Source organism: Protomyctophum bolini (genome assembly GCF_963924005.1).
Source record: "Protomyctophum bolini genome assembly, chromosome: 5".
NCBI lineage: Eukaryota > Metazoa > Chordata > Actinopteri > Myctophiformes > Myctophidae > Protomyctophum > Protomyctophum bolini.
This window is the reverse complement of record NC_137866.1, coordinates 41,708,067-41,731,580: the sequence shown is the minus strand read 5'-3', so window position 1 is coordinate 41,731,580 and position 23,514 is coordinate 41,708,067. Positions and strand designations below refer to the sequence as shown.

Here is a 23,514-nt window from a genome sequence, read left to right as displayed (position 1 = left end):
ACATTTTTTTCAAAAATTCAAAAAACGATGGGCTATAACCCATGTTTTTTGAAATTTTGAATTTTCTTCAAATCCTCAAAAATGATGAAAAACGGCGTGCTATAGTATGCCGTACGGTAGGGGCTATAGCCCATGTTCAAAAATGATGAAAAATGAGGATAACATTTTTTTCAAAAATTCAAAAAACGATGGGCTATAACCCATGTTTTTTGAAATTTTGAATTTTCTTCAAATCCTCAAAAATGATGAAAAACGGCGTGCTATAGTATGCCGTACGGTAGGGGCTATAGCCCATGTTCAAAAATGATGAAAAATGAGGATAACATTTTTTTCAAAAATTCAAAAAACGATGGGCTATAACCCATGTTTTTTTAAATTTTGAATTTTCTTCAAATCCTCAAAAATTATGAAAAACGGCGTGCTATTTTGCCGTACGGTAGGGGCTATAGCCCATGTTCAAAAATGATGAAAAATGAGGATAACATTTTTTTCAAAAATTCAAAAAACGATGGGCTATAACCCATGTTTTTTGAAATTTTGAATTTTCTTCAAATCCTCAAAAATGATGAAAAACGGCGTGCTATAGTATGCCGTACGGTAGGGGCTATAGCCCATGTTCAAAAATGATGAAAAATGAGGATAACATTTTTTTCAAAAATTCAAAAAACGATGGGCTATAACCCATGTTTTTTGAAATTTTGAATTTTCTTCAAATCCTCAAAAATGATGAAAAACGGCGTGCTATAGTATGCCGTATGGTAGGGGCTATAGCCCATGTTCAAAAATGATGAAAAATGAGGATAACATTTTTTTCAAAAATTCAAAAAACGATGGGCTATAACCCATGTTTTTTGAAATTTTGAATTTTCTTCAAATCCTCAAAAATGATGAAAAACGGCGTGCTATAGTATGCCGTACGGTAGGGGCTATAGCCCATGTTCAAAAATGATGAAAAATGAGGATAACATTTTTTTCAAAAATTCAAAAAACGATGGGCTATAACCCATGTTTTTTGAAATTTTGAATTTTCTTCAAATCCTCAAAAATGATGAAAAACGGCGTGCTATAGTATGCCGTACGGTAGGGGCTATAGCCCATGTTCAAAAATGATGAAAAATGAGGATAACATTTTTTTCAAAAATTCAAAAAACGATGGGCTATAACCCATGTTTTTTAAAATTTTGAATTTTCTTCAAATCCTCAAAAATGATGAAAAACGGCGTGCTATAGTATGCCGTACGGTAGGGGCTATAGCCCATGTTCAAAAATGATGAAAAATGAGGATAACATTTTTTTCAAAAATTAAAAAAACGATGGGCTATAACCCATGTTTTTTGAAATTTTGAATTTTCTTCAAATCCTCAAAAATGATGAAAAACGGCGTGCTATAGTATGCCGTACGGTAGGGGCTATAGCCCATGTTCAAAAATGATGAAAAATGAGGATAACATTTTTTTCAAAAATTCAAAAAACGATGGGCTATAACCCATGTTTTTTGAAATTTTGAATTTTCTTCAAATCCTCAAAAATGATGAAAAACGGCGTGCTATAGTATGCCGTACGGTAGGGGCTATAGCCCATGTTCAAAAATGATGAAAAATGAGGATAACATTTTTTTCAAAAATTCAAAAAACGATGGGCTATAACCCATGTTTTTTTAAATTTTGAATTTTCTTCAAATCCTCAAAAATGATGAAAAACGGCGTGCTATTTTGCCGTACGGTAGGGGCTATAGCCCATGTTAAAAAATGATGAAAAATGAGGATAACATTTTTTTCAAAAATTCAAAAAACGATGGGCTATAACCCATGTTTTTTGAAATTTTGAATTTTCTTCAAATCCTCAAAAATGATGAAAAACGGCGTGCTATAGTATGCCGTACGGTAGGGGCTATAGCCCATGTTCAAAAATGATGAAAAATGAGGATAACATTTTTTTCAAAAATTCAAAAAACGATGGGCTATAACCCATGTTTTTTGAAATTTTGAATTTTCTTCAAATCCTCAAAAATGATGAAAAACGGCGTGCTATAGTATGCCGTACGGTAGGGGCTATAGCCCATGTTCAAAAATGATGAAAAATGAGGATAACATTTTTTTCAAAAATTCAAAAAACGATGGGCTATAACCCATGTTTTTTGAAATTTTGAATTTTCTTCAAATCCTCAAAAATGATGAAAAACAGCGTGCTATAGTATGCCGTACGGTAGGGGCTATAGCCCATGTTCAAAAATGATGAAAAATGAGGATAACATTTTTTTCAAAAATTCAAAAAACGATGGGCTATAACCCATGTTTTTTTAAATTTTGAATTTTCTTCAAATCCTCAAAAATGATGAAAAACGGCGTGCTATTTTGCCGTACGGTAGGGGCTATAGCCCATGTTCAAAAATGATGAAAAATGAGGATAACATTTTTTTCAAAAATTCAAAAAACGATGGGCTATAACCCATGTTTTTTGAAATTTTGAATTTTCTTCAAATCCTCAAAAATGATGAAAAACGGCGTGCTATAGTATGCCGTACGGTAGGGGCTATAGCCCATGTTCAAAAATGATGAAAAATGAGGATAACATTTTTTTCAAAAATTCAAAAAACGATGGGCTATAACCCATGTTTTTTTAAATTTTGAATTTTCTTCAAATCCTCAAAAATGATGAAAAACGGCGTGCTATTTTGCCGTACGGTAGGGGCTATAGCCCATGTTCAAAAATGATGAAAAATGAGGATAACATTTTTTTCAAAAATTCAAAAAACGATGGGCTATAACCCATGTTTTTTGAAATTTTGAATTTTCTTCAAATCCTCAAAAATGATGAAAAACGGCGTGCTATAGTATGCCGTACGGTAGGGGCTATAGCCCATGTTCAAAAATGATGAAAAATGAGGATAACATTTTTTTCAAAAATTCAAAAAACGATGGGCTATAACCCATGTTTTTTGAAATTTTGAATTTTCTTCAAATCCTCAAAAATGATGAAAAACGGCGTGCTATAGTATGCCGTACGGTAGGGGCTATAGCCCATGTTCAAAAATGATGAAAAATGAGGATAACATTTTTTTCAAAAATTCAAAAAACGATGGGCTATAACCCATGTTTTTTGAAATTTTGAATTTTCTTCAAATCCTCAAAAATGATGAAAAACGGCGTGCTATAGTATGCCGTACGGTAGGGGCTATAGCCCATGTTCAAAAATGATGAAAAATGAGGATAACATTTTTTTCAAAAATTCAAAAAACGATGGGCTATAACCCATGTTTTTTGAAATTTTGAATTTTCTTCAAATCCTCAAAAATGATGAAAAACGGCGTGCTATAGTATGCCGTATGGTAGGGGCTATAGCCCATGTTCAAAAATGATGAAAAATGAGGATAACATTTTTTTCAAAAATTCAAAAAACGATGGGCTATAACCCATGTTTTTTGAAATTTTGAATTTTCTTCAAATCCTCAAAAATGATGAAAAACGGCGTGCTATAGTATGCCGTACGGTAGGGGCTATAGCCCATGTTCAAAAATGATGAAAAATGAGGATAACATTTTTTTCAAAAATTCAAAAAACGATGGGCTATAACCCATGTTTTTTGAAATTTTGAATTTTCTTCAAATCCTCAAAAATGATGAAAAACGGCGTGCTATAGTATGCCGTACGGTAGGGGCTATAGCCCATGTTCAAAAATGATGAAAAATGAGGATAACATTTTTTTCAAAAATTCAAAAAACGATGGGCTATAACCCATGTTTTTTAAAATTTTGAATTTTCTTCAAATCCTCAAAAATGATGAAAAACGGCGTGCTATAGTATGCCGTACGGTAGGGGCTATAGCCCATGTTCAAAAATGATGAAAAATGAGGATAACATTTTTTTCAAAAATTAAAAAAACGATGGGCTATAACCCATGTTTTTTGAAATTTTGAATTTTCTTCAAATCCTCAAAAATGATGAAAAACGGCGTGCTATAGTATGCCGTACGGTAGGGGCTATAGCCCATGTTCAAAAATGATGAAAAATGAGGATAACATTTTTTTCAAAAATTCAAAAAACGATGGGCTATAACCCATGTTTTTTGAAATTTTGAATTTTCTTCAAATCCTCAAAAATGATGAAAAACGGCGTGCTATAGTATGCCGTACGGTAGGGGCTATAGCCCATGTTCAAAAATGATGAAAAATGAGGATAACATTTTTTTCAAAAATTCAAAAAACGATGGGCTATAACCCATGTTTTTTTAAATTTTGAATTTTCTTCAAATCCTCAAAAATGATGAAAAACGGCGTGCTATTTTGCCGTACGGTAGGGGCTATAGCCCATGTTCAAAAATGATGAAAAATGAGGATAACATTTTTTTCAAAAATTCAAAAAACGATGGGCTATAACCCATGTTTTTTGAAATTTTGAATTTTCTTCAAATCCTCAAAAATGATGAAAAACGGCGTGCTATAGTATGCCGTACGGTAGGGGCTATAGCCCATGTTCAAAAATGATGAAAAATGAGGATAACATTTTTTTCAAAAATTCAAAAAACGATGGGCTATAACCCATGTTTTTTGAAATTTTGAATTTTCTTCAAATCCTCAAAAATGATGAAAAACGGCGTGCTATAGTATGCCGTACGGTAGGGGCTATAGCCCATGTTCAAAAATGATGAAAAATGAGGATAACATTTTTTTCAAAAATTCAAAAAACGATGGGCTATAACCCATGTTTTTTGAAATTTTGAATTTTCTTCAAATCCTCAAAAATGATGAAAAACAGCGTGCTATAGTATGCCGTACGGTAGGGGCTATAGCCCATGTTCAAAAATGATGAAAAATGAGGATAACATTTTTTTCAAAAATTCAAAAAACGATGGGCTATAACCCATGTTTTTTTAAATTTTGAATTTTCTTCAAATCCTCAAAAATGATGAAAAACGGCGTGCTATTTTGCCGTACGGTAGGGGCTATAGCCCATGTTAAAAAATGATGAAAAATGAGGATAACATTTTTTTCAAAAATTCAAAAAACGATGGGCTATAACCCATGTTTTTTGAAATTTTGAATTTTCTTCAAATCCTCAAAAATGATGAAAAACGGCGTGCTATAGTATGCCGTACGGTAGGGGCTATAGCCCATGTTCAAAAATGATGAAAAATGAGGATAACATTTTTTTCAAAAATTCAAAAAACGATGGGCTATAACCCATGTTTTTTTAAATTTTGAATTTTCTTCAAATCCTCAAAAATGATGAAAAACGGCGTGCTATTTTGCCGTACGGTAGGGGCTATAGCCCATGTTCAAAAATGATGAAAAATGAGGATAACATTTTTTTCAAAAATTCAAAAAACGATGGGCTATAACCCATGTTTTTTTAAATTTTGAATTTTCTTCAAATCCTCAAAAATGATGAAAAACGGCGTGCTATAGTATGCCGTACGGTAGGGGCTATAGCCCATGTTCAAAAATGATGAAAAATGAGGATAACATTTTTTTCAAAAATTCAAAAAACGATGGGCTATAACCCATGTTTTTTGAAATTTTGAATTTTCTTCAAATCCTCAAAAATGATGAAAAACAGCGTGCTATAGTATGCCGTACGGTAGGGGCTATAGCCCATGTTCAAAAATGATGAAAAATGAGGATAACATTTTTTTCAAAAATTCAAAAAACGATGGGCTATAACCCATGTTTTTTTAAATTTTGAATTTTCTTCAAATCCTCAAAAATGATGAAAAACGGCGTGCTATTTTGCCGTACGGTAGGGGCTATAGCCCATGTTCAAAAATGATGAAAAATGAGGATAACATTTTTTTCAAAAATTCAAAAAACGATGGGCTATAACCCATGTTTTTTTAAATTTTGAATTTTCTTCAAATCCTCAAAAATGATGAAAAACGGCGTGCTATTTTGCCGTACGGTAGGGGCTATAGCCCATGTTCAAAAATGATGAAAAATGAGGATAACATTTTTTTCAAAAATTCAAAAAACGATGGGCTATAACCCATGTTTTTTGAAATTTTGAATTTTCTTCAAATCCTCAAAAATGATGAAAAACGGCGTGCTATAGTATGCCGTACGGTAGGGGCTATAGCCCATGTTCAAAAATGATGAAAAATGAGGATAACATTTTTTTCAAATATTCAAAAAACGATGGGCTATAACCCATGTTTTTTGAAATTTTGAATTTTCTTCAAATCCTCAAAAATGATGAAAAACGGCGTGCTATAGTATGCCGTACGGTAGGGGCTATAGCCCATGTTCAAAAATGATGAAAAATGAGGATAACATTTTTTTCAAAAATTCAAAAAACGATGGGCTATAACCCATGTTTTTTTAAATTTTGAATTTTCTTCAAATCCTCAAAAATGATGAAAAACAGCGTGCTATAGTATGCCGTACGGTAGGGGCTATAGCCCATGTTCAAAAATGATGAAAAATGAGGATAACATTTTTTTCAAAAATTCAAAAAACGATGGGCTATAACCCATGTTTTTTTAAATTTTGAATTTTCTTCAAATCCTCAAAAATGATGAAAAACGGCGTGCTATTTTGCCGTACGGTAGGGGCTATAGCCCATGTTCAAAAATGATGAAAAATGAGGATAACATTTTTTTCAAAAATTCAAAAAACGATGGGCTATAACCCATGTTTTTTGAAATTTTGAATTTTCTTCAAATCCTCAAAAATGATGAAAAACGGCGTGCTATAGTATGCCGTACGGTAGGGGCTATAGCCCATGTTCAAAAATGATGAAAAATGAGGATAACATTTTTTTCAAAAATTCAAAAAACGATGGGCTATAACCCATGTTTTTTGAAATTTTGAATTTTCTTCAAATCCTCAAAAATGATGAAAAACGGCGTGCTATAGTATGCCGTACGGTAGGGGCTATAGCCCATGTTCAAAAATGATGAAAAATGAGGATAACATTTTTTTCAAAAATTCAAAAAACGATGGGCTATAACCCATGTTTTTTGAAATTTTGAATTTTCTTCAAATCCTCAAAAATGATGAAAAACGGCGTGCTATAGTATGCCGTACGGTAGGGGCTATAGCCCATGTTCAAAAATGATGAAAAATGAGGATAACATTTTTTTCAAAAATTCAAAAAACGATGGGCTATAACCCATGTTTTTTGAAATTTTGAATTTTCTTCAAATCCTCAAAAATGATGAAAAACAGCGTGCTATAGTATGGCATGAATTGAACAAAGGGCATTGTTCAATTCATCAAAACATTTAGAGACAAACAAATAGACACTTATATGTAGTTAAAGCAACAGAGTTAAGCAACAGAAACAAACAACAATGGATTATACAGTGTAAAGACACCAATTTAATTATAAATGTCAATAAAGTTGAATATCAAATAATATCAATTTAAAATGTATTATCCAATACAAATTTCCTTACCATTTTTTATGTTTTAGTTTTGTATTGCTATTTTTATTTGCTAATTGTAGATTGACCTACTTTTTGTTTCTGGCATTCCGCTGCTTGTTATTTTTTATTTTATTTTCATGTGAAGTACTTTATGCATTTTATGTATGACATGTGCTATATAAATAAAGTTTAATATGTGAAGTACTTTAGTTGTCAAGGATGCAGACAGAGTTGAACCCAGGAGCAAAGTCACAACAAACTAGAGTATAATAATAAAGTATTTAATAAAGAATTACGAGATATCTTACACAGGGGAATGCAGGTAGGAATCAGGCATGAATCAGAATGACATCAAAGTCAACACATGAACAGGCAGGACATCTGTGACACAGGTTATGAACTGACAATGAGTGTTTGTACTGAGTCCAGTTTTATAGTGAGCAGGTTGATTGGAGAAGTGTTCACTGCTGGGCTGATTAGGTAGTTGACAGGTGTGTAAATGGAACTGGGTGTGCTGGAATGGGATATGGGAGGCCAGTGTGGAGACTGAGGGAGAGACAGAATGTGACAGAGTTGCATTTTATGTATGAAATGTGCTATATAAATAAAGTTTACACCACTGACTGTCCCTCCATATAAAATAAAGGCGAAAGTCACAAAAGAAAATTGATCAGTTACAATTCCAGACTATGAAGAATCATTTAATAAAGGAATACTTCCAGATTCAGTTAGATTAGCTACAATAATTGTGATATTAAAAGTTAAATGCTCGTCATATGACATAACAGAGAGGGATGGGCCGGACCCTGCGCGCAAGGGGACAATTTACAATTTTACAATTTAGGCATTTAGCAGACGCTCTTAATCCAGAGCGACTTACATTAAGCAAGAACAAAAGCATGGGAATACATCCAGTGGCGGCTCTAGGTGATGTTGGTTGGAGGGGCTGCCTAAGAAATCTTATGCTACGGGGCCAATATACGATAGTATATGCTGATTGATTGATTGATTTATTAACAGTTTGCAGAATTACAGTACAACTCAATACAAAAACATGCTATCCATTGTTCACCCTATACTACAGCATGTTCACAGAATACTGGTCTCTACTCTACAGCAACAACAGCATCAGCATCACATTCCACAACAACCCAGTACCCATGCAGTGCTACTCAGAAAATCTATTACACTATGCTACCCAACTAGTTCAACCTGCAGCAATAGCATCATATTCCAGATATCAAAGTACAGCAATGACACTACTACAGGCCTATACTTTGTTACAGCAAATGCTCCACAACAACAGAAGTGCATCATGCCCACAACAAACACTCCACTGAACATGTATTTGTATGTACAGATAGCTGCTCAGCCTACTGTCATTAATAATAACAGTACACATGCACGCACGCACGCACGCACAAGCACGCGTTGCGCGCCCGCGCGTCGGTGCCGTTTCGAAACAAGCAACTTGCAAGGCACACACATGCACGCTCGTGTGCACGCACACGGCTCCGAAACAACACTAACACAGCCTCTCTCTCTCTCTCTCTTCCCAACTCAATGAGTGCTCGAGTCACTTTCAATGTGATTAAACCAGCGATTATGTTTCTTTAACTTTCTTAACTTTGTGAGATGAATGAAGCAGACCACTCTACCTTTCTGTAGGTCCTTAACTTCATTTTCCCCTCCACGGACACGGGACAAAACGGATTATAAAGTAAATAATACAGGCAGGCAGTCAGACAGCTACTCATAGACAGGCAGACAGACAGCTACTCATGGAGAATTGGACAGGCAGGCAGACAGCTACTCATGGGCAATTGGACAGGCAGGAAGGCAGACAGCTACTCCTAGACAGACAGACAGCTACTCATGGACAATTGGACAGGCAGGAAGGCAGACAGCTACTCATAGACAGGCAGACAGACAGCTACTCATGGACAATTAGGCAGGCAGGCAGACAGCTACTCATAGACAGGCAGACAGACAGCTACTCATGGACAATTAGGCAGGCAGGCAGGCAGACAGACAGCTACTCATAGACAGGCAGGCAGACAGCTACTCATAGACAGGCAGACAGTAAGACAGCTACTCATTGACAGACAGACAAATAACTACTCATGGACAGACAGACAGACAGACAGGCAGGCAGGCAGGCAGGCAAAGAGCTACTCATGTTATGTTATTATGTTATTATAACAGCTACTAATGTTATGTGCAATAATTTGTGCAGTTATGGAAACAGCTCTTTGTGTTTATGCAAGAAAATGTAACACATTTATTTATTTACATATTGTGTGCATGCACATTGTACTTTGATACATTTTGCGAAAATAAAGCAATTGAAAGAGAGAAGTTATCAAGTATCATTAATGTCGTAATTTTATCTACTGGCCCCTGGCCCCTTGCCATTTTTGTAATGTGGCCCACAGGTAAATCTATTTGAGTATCCCTGCAAGTATAGCGCGCCGTTTTTCATCATTTTTGAGGATTTGAAAAAAATGACGAAATGACAAAAACGATGGGTTATAGCCCATGTTTTTTGAAATTTTGGAAAAAAAAGTTAGCCTCGTTTCTCATCATTTTGGAACGTGGGCTATAGCCCATATCGTACGGCATACTATAGCGCGCAGTTTTTCATCATTTTTGAAGATTTGAAAAAAATGGGGGAAAAAATCCGCAATTTCCGGAATTTCCATTTTCGCAATTTCCGCAATTTCCATTTCCGCATTTCCGCAATTTCCGCAATTGCCGCAATTTCCATTTCCACCATTTCCGCAATTACAATTTCCGCAATTTCCGCAATTTCCATTTCCGCAATTTCCGCAATTTCCATTTCCATTTCCAACTATTAATGGCAGCTGGGTTTCATCATTCAAATAAAATAGAATTCTGTCCGTTTAGCTATAAAATTATGTCAGGGAATAGGGATACACAATATATGTCTTTCATTTGCATTGCATCTCCCCCCCCCCCCCCCCCCAAGCTTTTATTTCCGTTCGAGTAATAGTACAACTCTAATAGTATTACTTATAATAATGTAATTAAAGATAACTTCATTCAGATTTTTTTATTTTTTTCTTCTTTTTTTTAGATTTTCATTGGTGGGCCAGTCATAATGGTCCCGCGGGCCTGATGTGGCCCGCGGGCCTGAGGTTGAGTATCACTGGCCTACTCCAACAAGGAATGTCAATATTATGTAGTTGCACACAGACAAACATTTGGTAAAATGTGCTGAGCCTATAGAAATTGCCATGTGCGAAGAACTACTCTCAACCAACCAATAGGTGGTGCAATGGCACAAATATTCCTACTGAGGTTCTGATCGATGCAGTATGCCCTCTAGTGGAAGAGCTGTAGCATTACGAGTGACTAGAAGAAGATAAGAAAAATGCATAGTAAGAACTAATAAGCAACAAAAACTGTAGAGCAAAAATATCCCCCTTACTCTAATCTAGTAGATTACATCATTTATATTGAATAGTAAGTAAGTATTGAGTAGAAAGTATTTAACAATATATTATAGACCCAAGAACAAGACCTGCATATACCATAAGTCATATATTTGTTTATTTTGTGTTCTCAACATCGTCACAGTTGAAGTTTTACAATAACTGGGGTCTTACCGAGTCACTACTCACTGTACAAACAGAATGCACATAGAAAGTATGAGGCCACTCTTGTTCTTTCCCTTTTTTAAATGTGTCTTGCACGCCTGACAGAATATCTTGCAGCAATGATGTGTGCATGTATTGTAAATGTATTCATCTGTGTGCATATAGATGCACTGTGGGTGCTGTGTGTGCGCAGGTGTGTGTGTGTGTGTGTGTGTGTGTGTGTGTGTGTGTGTGTGTGTGTGTGTGCGTGCGTGTGTGTGAGAGAGAGATAGAGAGAGAGGGAGGGAGAGATAGAGATGTTTCTAGTGGATGCAGAATGGCAAAAAAAAGAAAGAAAAAAGTTTCTAACAGTCTGTTTTTGAGATCTATATAGCAAATGACAGTTTCAAGCGATATGTTCATGAACAACCTCTCTGGTCAGGTGTGATGAGTACATCCTGGATATCAGAATAGAGTAGAGATAATATACACATTATATACAACAGCGTTTTTTCCTCTTTGCCAACTTGGTCCCTTTACAACTTCATAATATTTAGATAAACCCCCTCGTTTACAAGTTCTTCAGTTTTTTGCACATCAAACTCCCCCTAGTATTTACACAATGAAAGCCCTCGGCAATCTCACCAGAACTAAGTGCAATGGGTTTTTCCAATGTTTGCTCTCTTTTTTTTCTTCTTTCTTTTTTTTTTGCAAATGTGGATGAAAACGCATGCCAAGCTCCAATAACTATCAGCATCAACATAGAACAGCAAGAGCAAGTCAACATCGGGGAATTCCAAATGAATAAGAAACCAAAAAAGAAAAAGAAAAGAAAAAAATAAACGTATACACTGTAAAATTCATTGTGTTCATTGTAAAAAAAAAAACAGATGTGAACCAAATGGACCCTTACATGGACCCTTAAGGGATTGTGACTCCAATAGTATACAAATGGGTGCAATTTGCTTTGATTTGTACACTCTTGGGAGTTAAATTAAGATGGAGGATTTGACTGTGCAGATGTCAAAACGTTTATCTATAGTCTTTTTTTTCCTTCTCCATTCGGCTCACAGTGAATTTGGATACACGATGCATCAGAATCATGCAGTGCATTGTGGGGGTTATCTCCTCACATTAAGGATGACCGTGGACATTAGAAGCACTACAACACACACCAACATAAGAGATGTCTGTTCTTTTGTTTCTGTTTTTTTTACATCATCCGAGATATCAGATCAGAGTCATAGAAGAAATATATAAATCAATAGAAAGACACATTCAACTGACCATTAATGTCCCACATATAAAGATATGTTTTTAACCTCTGAATTTCTGCTTGTGGGTGTCATAACAGTGAGTATTCACCATTGTTTGAAATATGTGAGTATATACGCTTGACTTATGGTAATGACTTTTCTTCAAGAATGTTAAAATACATTTACAACCTGAATATTGGGACAAACAGTTGACTCTCACTATAATAGACTCTTATTTGTAGAATGTATAAAGTTATTCTTTACATACCATACACACAGTTCCTTTTGCTCTGTTTTGCTTTTCGATGTATTATAACGGCATTTCCTGAAAAAAATGAAAGTGTTCTTTCACGTGTGCTTATCCAGCAAAATATTTCTTTTCAGCCCAAAGGGAAGCATATTCCTTTTATTAAAATATATACACACATTCCTCTTTCCACTGGGATCTCTAGTATTTATATATTCTTGAAATGAAAAAAGATATTTTTTTATTTTTATTTTCACCTGAATCTCTTCCTGGACAACATGATGACAGACTCTCAGTCCAAAGTCTGTTTTCTTTTTTCTTTTTAACATGATTGCACTTAAACTCGCTATGGTAACACTGATTTGTTATACAATGTGCAGAGAGTAGCCTCACATCAATAACATTACATGCAAAAAATCACTTATAAGACATTCCACTGAACTCCAAGACCATACCTCTCAGAGACTTATGAGGACAGTCACAATTAATTTACTCTGAAAAAGACTGACAAGGGGTCCGAAGCTAAATAAATAAATAACACAACGTGAAAACAAACAGACTTGTCTGGAGGGATCGACACCTTTGCTTGTTCTGAATGTACAAAATCAGGACAAAGATATTGCACGTGTAAAAAACTAAACTAAACTAAATTTAAATCCAAAAAAATACTTCACTACATAAGAGCTGATTTTATTCACTCGCCAAATTTGCCTGGTGAATAAAACAATACGTATTTTATCAAGGCAAAAAAAGGAAAATATGGAACTGTTTATTTGTTTTTGTTTTAAGAGTCAGGAAAGCAGCTGTTGCATATTTAACCACTTTAGCCCTATACTATACTAGCAATAATATCCGATCTATAAGCTCAAAAGTTGTGAGCTTGTACATGTAGATCTGCTATTTTCGCTATAAATTGGACATTTTGGAGGGAAAAACCGTCACCAATATTGACATGCCTACAATAGGAACGCCAGGTGGAACATGGCTAAAGACAAGAGACGATGCAACATGTTCTGCAGGGGTCCGTCTGTAATATGAGTACACTCAAACTGTCTGAAAGGTCCGAAGGTGCCGTTCGAACAAAAAAAATATATCCCACCTTTCACTACAAAGCTTCACTAGTTTATATAGCTCTACGCAGCCACAGTATGAGTGGTAAACTGAGATTAAAGGGACCAAACGACCCAGCATATCAACAGGAACCATCTGCTCCGAGCGGACCAGGAAACGCTACAGCTGCCATCCAGAGGCTCTCAAATTGAAAAGGCAAAAAAATACGATTCCATAATCGATTATATTATAGGCCAGACTGACTGGGAGTTCTCTCCTTTTCAGAATTACTGTACGTGTTCTGTTACCATAAGAGCCAGTATAATACTGATAAAATTCATTTCATTGATAATAATAATTGATGTAAGTATAATCTTACAATTTACCTTTACGCACAATATACTGTACATGAAGTCTTGACTAAATAGATTATGCATTAGTAATTGGCACATTTATTTATGAGAGCTAAGAGACAACACATATATGCTGTCGTCTACATTAAATACAGCACTAGAACTACTACGACTGAGACGGTTTACTCAGTTGTTTACCTGTCCGTTGATCAAGGTAGTGTGAAATGATTATATCTATAGCTTTTTCACTACGTATGAGTTCTACAGGAGGCAACAACAAGTAGCGGTTCTTAAATGATAATAGCATCTGCAAACCCAAGAAAGCAGTGTTGAAAGTTAGCTTCTTCAGAAAGACCGTGTACAATATAATATGCCATCGTTGTTTTAGAGAAAGCATTCCCACCGTATTTATCCGTACGAACCTTTAACCAAGGATGCCTTTCTCCTCTTGATTATCTGAAGGGAAGACAGCGCTATCGGAAGGAATGGAGCAATGGCGTGTAGTGGCTTGTTGAGAAAACCAGCGTTCGCATCATCCATCACAGCTGGGTAGCGAGGTGGGAGTTTTATGGAAAATATAAGGCATTTTCCTACACACAACACCCCTGATGAGCTAGCAAAGGCCCATTAGCGGAGGATTTGAGTCCGGTTTCCATCCTGCATATTATTTGGGGAGTTGTAGGGTTACTAGGTGACTGCCTGTGATCCGTCTCCTCCACAGCAGCAGTTAAACACAGTGGACAGGCCGTATGCAGACTTATGCCAGTCAGTCCCTTTGGTGTAAGCAGTTGTCTTCCTTCATCGAGTTCTCTCACTACTTTTTCCTGTGTCTCACTACTTTTTCCCTCCCCCTCTCTTGCGAGGGGAAAACATCACACCACGGTGCTGATGCCACTGTGTTTGGGTTTGGGTCCGCCGGGCGCCGAACCCGGCTGCTGACTGTGGTGGTGAGGGCCGTGCTGGGAGTGCGATGCGTGGTGAGAATGCTGGCTGTGGTGGCTGTGCTGCGGGAGAGGAGGAAGCGCGTGTTGTTGCGCGGTGTGCGTGTAGGCCGGGTGCTGGTGGAACTGCGCGTGTGGCGGGGGGTGGTAGTGGTGGTGGTGGTGGTAGGGCGGGGGGTTCTGTTGGACCTGGCAGTACTGGGAGTGGTGGAGCTGGGCCTGTGGCGTGTGAGTGCTCTGCTGCACCACCTGGGCCGTGTGGTGGAGGTTGGACGGGTGGGGCTTGTGGGATATAAGGGTGGGGTGCTGCTGCGGCGGGGCGGGGTGCTGAGGAATGGGAGGATGGCTCTGAGACGGAGGCTTCCCTCGCTTGCTGCCAAAGAGTGACCCGAGGATGCTCCCGGTCGAGGCTGAGTTGGGGATGGATGAATGGCTGCGGGGTGCGCCCTCACGCGGAGTGGTGGCTCTCCGGCGCGTGTGAGGACTGCTAATGATGGACCCCTGCAGGACAATGGGAGGTACAACAACGTGCCGGTCAGATGTTATGCAAATTCTCCTGCAGCGTTGCTACACTATGGGTGCCTTGCACCTGCCTGAAGGATTCATAGGCATACTTAAGATAAACAATAAGTAGCAAAAAATGTTATTGGGCATGCAAATGACAAACAAAAAATGAGAGAACATGAATGTTTCACCTTTGACAACACTTCATGCCTCTATTGATGGCCAAACATCACAAAAAGGTTTACAGTAAGAGCTTCAGGACTCAAATATATCTAATGACTAATTTATACTTTGACATACGATGGTGCCCTGCGCCTAAAATAGCTATTATTTTCGATGCAGGACACCACCGTACAACTATGCATAAATCAGGCTCATTAAATCCAGACTTAAAAATATATATAATAAGCTAACATAATGACAAAGACGTGAGCAAGAAAATGCCATTTCTCTCTTCACTTGCAGTCGAAACACGTTGGGAACCTGCCAGGAGTCACACATGCACAATGTTAAAACCGATGGAGGCTTAGAAGCCACATGCAGAGGGTGTATAACAGGCAGACTTTCCATCCACACTGGGATAGCATTCAGATAGACAGCAGTAGGCAGTAGGAGGGACAGAGCTCTGGTTGATGCCGTTCCCTTTGGTCTGTGGCTCCAGTTCTACACAAGCCAGAACAATTCTTCGTCTAAAAATAAAATAAGCGATTCCCAACCTGTGGGGCCCGGGGCCGACTGGCGGGCCATCAGGATATTGCAAGTGGGCCCCCAAATAATTTGATAATGATTGATATATTTTTTTATTAATTTGTTTCATTTTAAATCGTGGTATTTCTTTTCTTTAAAAACCTTGAAAAATGTGTTACCGTGATACAGAGAAATAGGAACTTAAGGGTATATTTGTTAGTTCCATTGATCCAAGCCGGAACACAATCGAACAATTGATTGATCATTAAAAATAAACACGCTCTGAAAATACAGATGTGTTTATTTACAGATGTGTGGTCAAGATGGCCCACCCATCTGACCCCTTAACGAGGGCGGTCTCGTTGAGTCATATGGGTGGGCCGGCGAGAGCTTTTTCGACGCTTTCAAGTCGGCTCTGATCCAGAAGAGGTTGGGAACCGCTGTTCTTTTAAGGCCATCCCTTTGTCACATGCTTGCCACTTCGTCTACGACTGAAGAGAAACCGTGGTAGAAAATATAGGGTTTGATCCAGACTCCAACCCAGCACATGGACACATGGAATGAATAAAAAGGTGAATGAATGAAATCCACATCTTAATAAAAACCTGTAAAAGGGCTCTAGTCTACACAGTATATGTTCCTGCCTGGAGACTGGACCTTTTGATAAGAAAGGAAACAGACCTGCAGGCCCTGGGGCTGCAGACAGATTCTAACTAGCACCCCTATAGCCTAGGGGAGGAAGGAACCGAAAGAAAAGTCTGGCTGCTCGACGTGAGTGAATGAAAAGACAGGAAATGATAAGAAAGACAGACAGCCAGGGGGAGGACAGAGGGACTGAAGGAGGGGGAGGGGGGGGGGTGTATGAGGTTAGTAGAGTCATGCTTGTTTCATATTGGCCACATAACTTGACCAAAACAGGAGAACTCCATACAGGGGCAGGATCAGAGGCAGGCAAGCCCAACGCATGCACACTAACCGAGGCAGGCCGGCATTAAAGGCATCCCAGGAATAAAAATAAAAATAAAAATAAATAAATGATCCAAAAACAAAAACAACAACGAATGAACTGTCTATGAAGCAAAGAGGGTGCAAGACCAAAACAATCAAAATAAATGGTGTTTTTCTTTTTTTTTTCTTTTTTTTTTTTTTTACAGTGCACATCATCACATAGAGAGTAGCTTGGATACCAGCTGCTTCCAACTTACTTCCATATTGCTGTCTAGTGATCCTGCACTGCTGCGACGCCCCCGTTTGCCTGCCCGAGACATGCAATACCACAGATTAGAGATGGACAAGTACTCCTGGATCAACTACAGAGGCTCAGGATAGCCATCCGGTCCCATAGGGGAGCAGTGCAGGAGGTTGTAACTGTGCGTATATAACGTAACAAATGTGGGTAGAGAGGGAAATCAATGGGGTGGGGTGGGGTGGGGGGGGGGTTCTGGGAGCATGTGGGGAAACAGGTGGTGAGTATTGTGTCTATCTTTAGGTTGTAGTCCTCTTTCTCCGTTTTAATTCAGTGTTTAACTCGGATTCATTCAATATTTATCTTAAAACATCATTCTGTGTAATTTACCTCTAAACTATAGGCCGAGAGCTCAAATCCAGATGTACCTAAAGTCAACATGACTCCCTGACGGCCGGCCGTGCATGGTCCCTGAGAGACAAGGTGCACTTTTCACCTGACGATGACCTATAGAGTGTCTCGGTGAGTTTATACCCCACACAGTTTGTCCTGATACAATGTGACAACTGGATCTAAAATGTTGTCACAAGATGAGGATTGTCATTAAGGAGGCTTGAGTCCAGCAGTAGTGAGTCACAGAGGAGAAGAGAGACATCAAAAGCAATACAATGGCATGTGGGATGTACGGGCAAACACACGCTCAGCCAATGATACATGACTGATTATTATCACACATAACCAGGACAAAAACCCTGATGTGTATGGAAATAACAATAAGTACGCATGAAATGGAATATGGAAAGAAAGGAGAAATTAAATAATAACATTGGTTACACAACAATGATCCCACTATCATGCCACAATATCCTGCATAGAGAAAGTACTCAACAACAAAAACTAAACAAAACAAAAGATAAAACACATGTGAGAGAAAAGTGTAAGGATCATCACTTCTATTAAGTCATCACCGACTGCACAAGCAATACCGTTTTGTAAATTAAGTGACGGAGGATATGATCTTTACTGCGTCACAGAGAGTGAGACAAGGACCCCTGACGGGATCTCCTTTTGGTATCAAGTTAATCAACCAATAACATAACATTACACAGTAATGAATGAAATGTATGTCGCTTCAGAGACAAGAGGCGCTACTGTATGTGGGGACACCGATATTCATGAATGGAAATGATTGTTAGCACTGAGGCCGAAGGTAAACGTTTTTTTTTAGAACGCCACAGATCACAATTGCATTCTTTGGATTAGTTTCACAAACGTGAGACAAGATGACTGAATGGCCAGGGATTTCTGAATCGGTAACAAATACAGATCAAGCAAAGGGTGGCTTCTCGGGAGGAATGTTTTCAACACAATTTAGGGCAAACATCATGTTTACAACAGGTAAACATCATGTGACATGAAAAACAATATATAAATGGAATCGTTCATAAACAAACCGGTTTCAAATAATGAGGGGGTGACAACTGACAACTGCCCATCAATTTTATTAATCAATAAAAGAATAAATGCATAGAAATTGCCTAATCCTGTATTTCTGAACACTTAAAGTTGTGTTCAGTTGTCAAGTCCATTGTAAAATGCTAGGGCTTGAAGTCACTCTAAACATACTATAGTCTACAGTTAAAGCTACAATCCGGGACTTATTTATTGAATAAACCGGTATATCTATAGTCTTTACATTTCGACCCTGGGGTCAGGTAGTACAGTATTTGAAGCAGCTTGGACTCCTCATGCATAGAAGGAAGCATGAAGTCAGTCTGTTGCTCTCCCCAGGTTGGCAGAGGAAGTGTAGAGCCCAGGATTACATTAGATAATTGACAAAATAATAAAAAATAATAAAAATAAAGTTATTTGAAGCACACGGTGGCTTGGACACTAGGAACTCCTGCCATCTTTGTTGTAGCTCAGACATTGTTGATACGTGCAATTACCTGCGGTTTAATGGTTAAAATCCACACATACGGTTAACGGTACTGCTGAACAACATCTAGCCATTCCTAAACAATGTCCCCTCGCGGCGCAAAGCACACGGCACACAGTAGCATCCTCAGTGTTAGTTTAACTCAAGAAGCGTGTATACAAAATAAACTGACCCAAAACGGACTCTTTGAGGGTCTGTAACTCAGAGAGGGTTACAAATAGAATCAAAGGGTCCATTTAAGGGTCCATTAAGTTCCATTCGTAAACAAAGTTCTAAATGAAACACTGCATGACTGGTTGGTTAAAAAAGCGAGCGGTGGGTACCTGCGTCGGAGAGGTCCCGCAGGGAGCTGCTCAGGGCACTCCTCTTGAGGCCCTCCCCCATGGTGTAGGTGTCGTCCAGGCTCTGGCGGTTCATGCCGCCGTTGCCGCCCTCCTTCTTCAGACCGGAGCTCTGGGACATGCTGGGTCGAACCACCCCCTTTTGCTTCTCCAGCTCCGCTGTAAGGGGGGGGAGGGGGGGGTGGGGGGTGACGTCATTACCCCACAGTACTCCCTTATGTAACGATGACTCATCAATGCCCGGTTCGGTTGTAGCTGCAGAACACTGTCTGCCAGTCCCTGTTTTGTTTCTTTATCTTTCTTTTTTTGCTTGGGTGGGGGGGTGAGGGGTTCAAAGCCAGGACATCCTGTCAGGCATCAAAGCCTACCTGTATGTGGTACACACTTTGGTAAATGGTGCATTTATATAATGCTTTCATCCAAAGCGCTTTAAATCAACTGTGCATTACATTCACACACACACATTCATACACCGATGGCGGAGGAAACCATGCAAGGCACCAACCTGCGTATATGTGTTTCACGTGTTTATGTATATATGTGTTTAATCAACTGTATATTCTAATGCTGACCAACTGAAGTGACAGTGATATCTGACAGAACAAATGATCCATCTCTTTGCTATTGTGCTTGCATATTGTAATACCCTGTTTTTGTGTTTTGTGTTTGTTTGTTTTGTTTTGTTTTGTGTTTTGGTTTTCTCCTTTTTGTGTGTATTGTATTGATTGTAGTTAGGACCCTCGAGATAAACGAGATACCGTATCTCAATGGGGTATTCCTAAATAAAGAATTTCAAACCTGCTCATCGGGAGCAATTACGGGTTCGGAGTCTTGCTCAAGGACACGTTGACACTAACCTTGGAGGAGCCTGTGATCGAACTGGGAACCTTGCGGTTCCATTCCTGACGCTCTACTGGCCACTCTAGCCCTGAGCTATACTGCCATTGCCCTGAGCTAGTGCCACTTGGCCATTGGTGCCTCCTGCCAGTCATTTTTAGAATAGATTTGAAGGTTTTGTTGTTCAACTTTTTAAGCTCTTCGTGGTCTGACACCTCTCTGACCATGCCTGTGGCTCTCTCGCATGTCATGCTGATGATCTATTGATGCCCAAGCATGGATGGAGGGACGCTGGATCTAACATTATGAATTATACTGGGAAATATCAATAATGAAAATCAACAATAATGTGAAAAATAGATTTACTTCCTTCAGCCTCCTGGCAGCAGCATGGATCTGATTGGACTAGTAGTTTGCGAGATTAACGCACGCACACGCACACGCACGTGCACGCTCACACACACACACACACACACACACACACACACACACACACACACACACACACACTATTCTAGATGGCTCCACGGAACCACGCTAGCCACACGAACGCACGCACACACACTATTCAAGATGGCTCGTCCACTAGGTGCAATGCCGTAAAAAAACCCAAACAACATTCTGTTCAGTTTTGACATGACTGAAGAGCCTGTCTGTCTGTCTGTCTGTCTGTCTGTCTGTCTGTCTGTCTGTCTGCAGGGTAAAATGTGGACCCATAAAGGGTTCCATGATGTGTGTACACGCTGTGGGTTTTACAGTGTGTTCGTGCTCACTAACTGCCGTCCCTCTGGGAGGCGTCCTGTGGACTGTGTAAACACTCTGCCACATAAACAGAGCCTGGCCTGGTTCTACTTTACTCTACTTCACACTGCTCCAGGCAGACAGGGGAGACAGGGGAGACAGGGGGAGGGTGGGGGGGGTCCACTCACACTCTATCCTGTATTTCTCCATTTCCTGGACCTCGGCGATGGACTCCCGTAGGTCATCGGTGAACTTCTTGCGGTCCTGGGGGTTGGGCGCGTTAAAGTTGATGAGGACTTTGATGTCTGCACCTGGTATGGCTGATGTAAGCCTGATTCCATTTGGGTAATCTGCACCGGCGGTGGGTAACAGAGAGAGAGAGAGACAGATTAACACATGGATCACATTGATCACGACAAACGTTAAGACACGTCGTGAGAGTCTGTCAGAAGTATTTGGAGTGTAAACAACAGTCACGGTGCATCAGTTTGACTTTCTCATGGCTGTTAAGATGTGTGACGGAGCTAAATCTGAAGCACTGCACAGTTTTTGTGTAAACACACACACACACACACACACACACACACACACAGGAGCACAACGGAACGAGTGAGGAGAAGAGACTTACACTGGTTATCAAACAGAATGACCTGCATCCCGTACAGGGAGAAGCTCTGCCTGAAGCTGTAGGTCACAGAGTTCTTCTTTTTCTGGAAGATCTTGGTTACCTTGATTTTCAGGAAGTCGGTAAGAAAAGACGATCGCATGTGAGAGAGTGACAATGAATGTCAATATCAACACTACACCACTTGAGTAGGAGAGGAGGAGGAGAGGAGGCGAGAGCGGAGAGGAGAGAGAGAGAGAAGGGCAGAGGAGAGGAAAGGAAAGGAGAACACACCACTAGGAGGTCATTGAACAGGAAGATCTCCCGCTGATGCAGTCCCAGTTTCTGGAGCTTGTTGGGGTCTGGTACTTCAAACAGCCGGCAGTAACACACCAGCCTGCGATGGGGCAGTGACAACACCTAGAGGCACGCAGAAACACATGCACACATACATACCAACACCTCAGTCTGCTGTGCAATAATAAGAAACACGCGGCATCCAATGTTTTAAAGCTGCAATCAATCTGGAATTGATTTGAATGAATAAAAATGTTATTTGAACAACCAATCTGTTTGATAGGAGTGTGTCAATATAATATAACTATGACATTTGCAGTGTTTGAGGGTACTACTCTTCCATTGAGACATTTTAGACCCAAGCAGTGCTGCTGCCTGAAGCTCATAAGCACAATGTCTCCCTTTGGGCAAACAAATTCCCTCTCGGAAGAGGGAATCTTCGAGTCCTGGCTAGTGGGTAAGGTACGACATGAAACCCATGGATTGCATCCTTGACCACATAAACCTGCAGCATCTGGAATTGTGGGTAAGCAAACCTTCGCAGAAGAGAAAATAGCCAATCAACAAGATCACAACGCGAGCAAGCTTGTCGATCTGCTAAAGCTTTCCCAACAATAACAGAAAACAGAAACTACACTAGCATAGAGCCCTGAGGGACTCTGCTCAACCATACGTGGTTTAACCAGCAGTGGGTCCATATGGAGACAAAGGATAATATTTGTGTCTCCATAGGAAACCACTGCTGGTCATCAAATTATTGGCTTATAGGAATGCGAGAAAAACAAAAACAAAAAAATATCCATGAATTCAAGTCTCCATGGGGTGAGTAATCGATAGAGAGAAAAAAAAGAGTAATTTTGGCGGTGAACTATCCCTTTAAGGAAGTGTGTTGCATTCTCCATGATGTCCACAGTGGGGAGATCATGTTACAATTACCGTACAATACTAATTCATACTGTCACATTAAAAACGTTTCATTAATGTCCTCTCCGTAGCTATAAAAGTCAGATTGTCGATGCCAAATAGATCATTCACAGTACTTAAACCGTGTTCACATGTGTCATTGTTCGCATAATGAACGAGTTCTAGTGGAAGACGATGTTTTATACATGTGGAGATGTATTCTGTGTGTTCTGGGCTGGCTCTTCATGACTAACAGCCTGTGTTCTGTTCTGTTCTGTTCTGTTGTGTTGTGTTGTGCATGTGACAGACGGCCATCTGCACTGCAGCCTCCTGGCGCTGGAAGGAACACGCCCCAGTGCAGCTCAATGCCACTCAGGAATTTATACGTTGGTGCTGACTCTCTGTCTGCACGTCCAAGTAAAAAGCGCCGTTACTTTATACCCACAAGAGCAGTGGTTCCAAAACCGTTTTGGACCCACGCCCCCCAAAAAATGGTCTAATATTTGTCTGCAGAATGTAAAAAAGTGTCAGGAACCCCCAGAAGCAAAAGATTTGAGTTAAGAATATTAACTTAGATTTGCACAAATTTAAGTTAAAGTGGTTAAAATGATTGTGACGCTATATATTAACAAATTCCTGGCACCCCGCCAAGGACCCCTGGGAGTCCTTG

The 23,514-nt window shown here is 39.3% G+C and overlaps 1 protein-coding gene across 7 annotated transcripts in view; it reads right to left on the bottom strand.

Annotated features, from left to right (window-relative positions):
* Positions 1–10,910: 10,910 nt before the first annotated feature.
* The window catches only part of LOC308316020 (IQ motif and SEC7 domain-containing protein 1-like), a 192,208-nt gene continuing 179,604 nt past the window's right edge, over positions 10,911–23,514 (bottom strand). For 6 of the 7 annotated variants that reach the window (XM_080764344.1, XM_080764338.1, XM_080764340.1 and 3 more), the window contains 6 exons: positions 21,939–22,064; positions 21,669–21,768; positions 21,229–21,390; positions 19,445–19,621; positions 17,202–17,251; positions 10,911–15,306 (listed from right to left, as the gene is read on the bottom strand). In XM_080764344.1, the coding sequence (XP_080620470.1) occupies positions 14,737–15,306; positions 17,202–17,251; positions 19,445–19,621; positions 21,229–21,390; positions 21,669–21,768; positions 21,939–22,064 (1,185 nt within the window). In that variant the 3' untranslated portion in view covers positions 10,911–14,736. The remainder of the gene's footprint in view (positions 15,307–17,201; positions 17,252–19,444; positions 19,622–21,228; positions 21,391–21,668; positions 21,769–21,938; positions 22,065–23,514) is intronic. The other variant, XM_080764343.1, reaches the window with a different exon arrangement.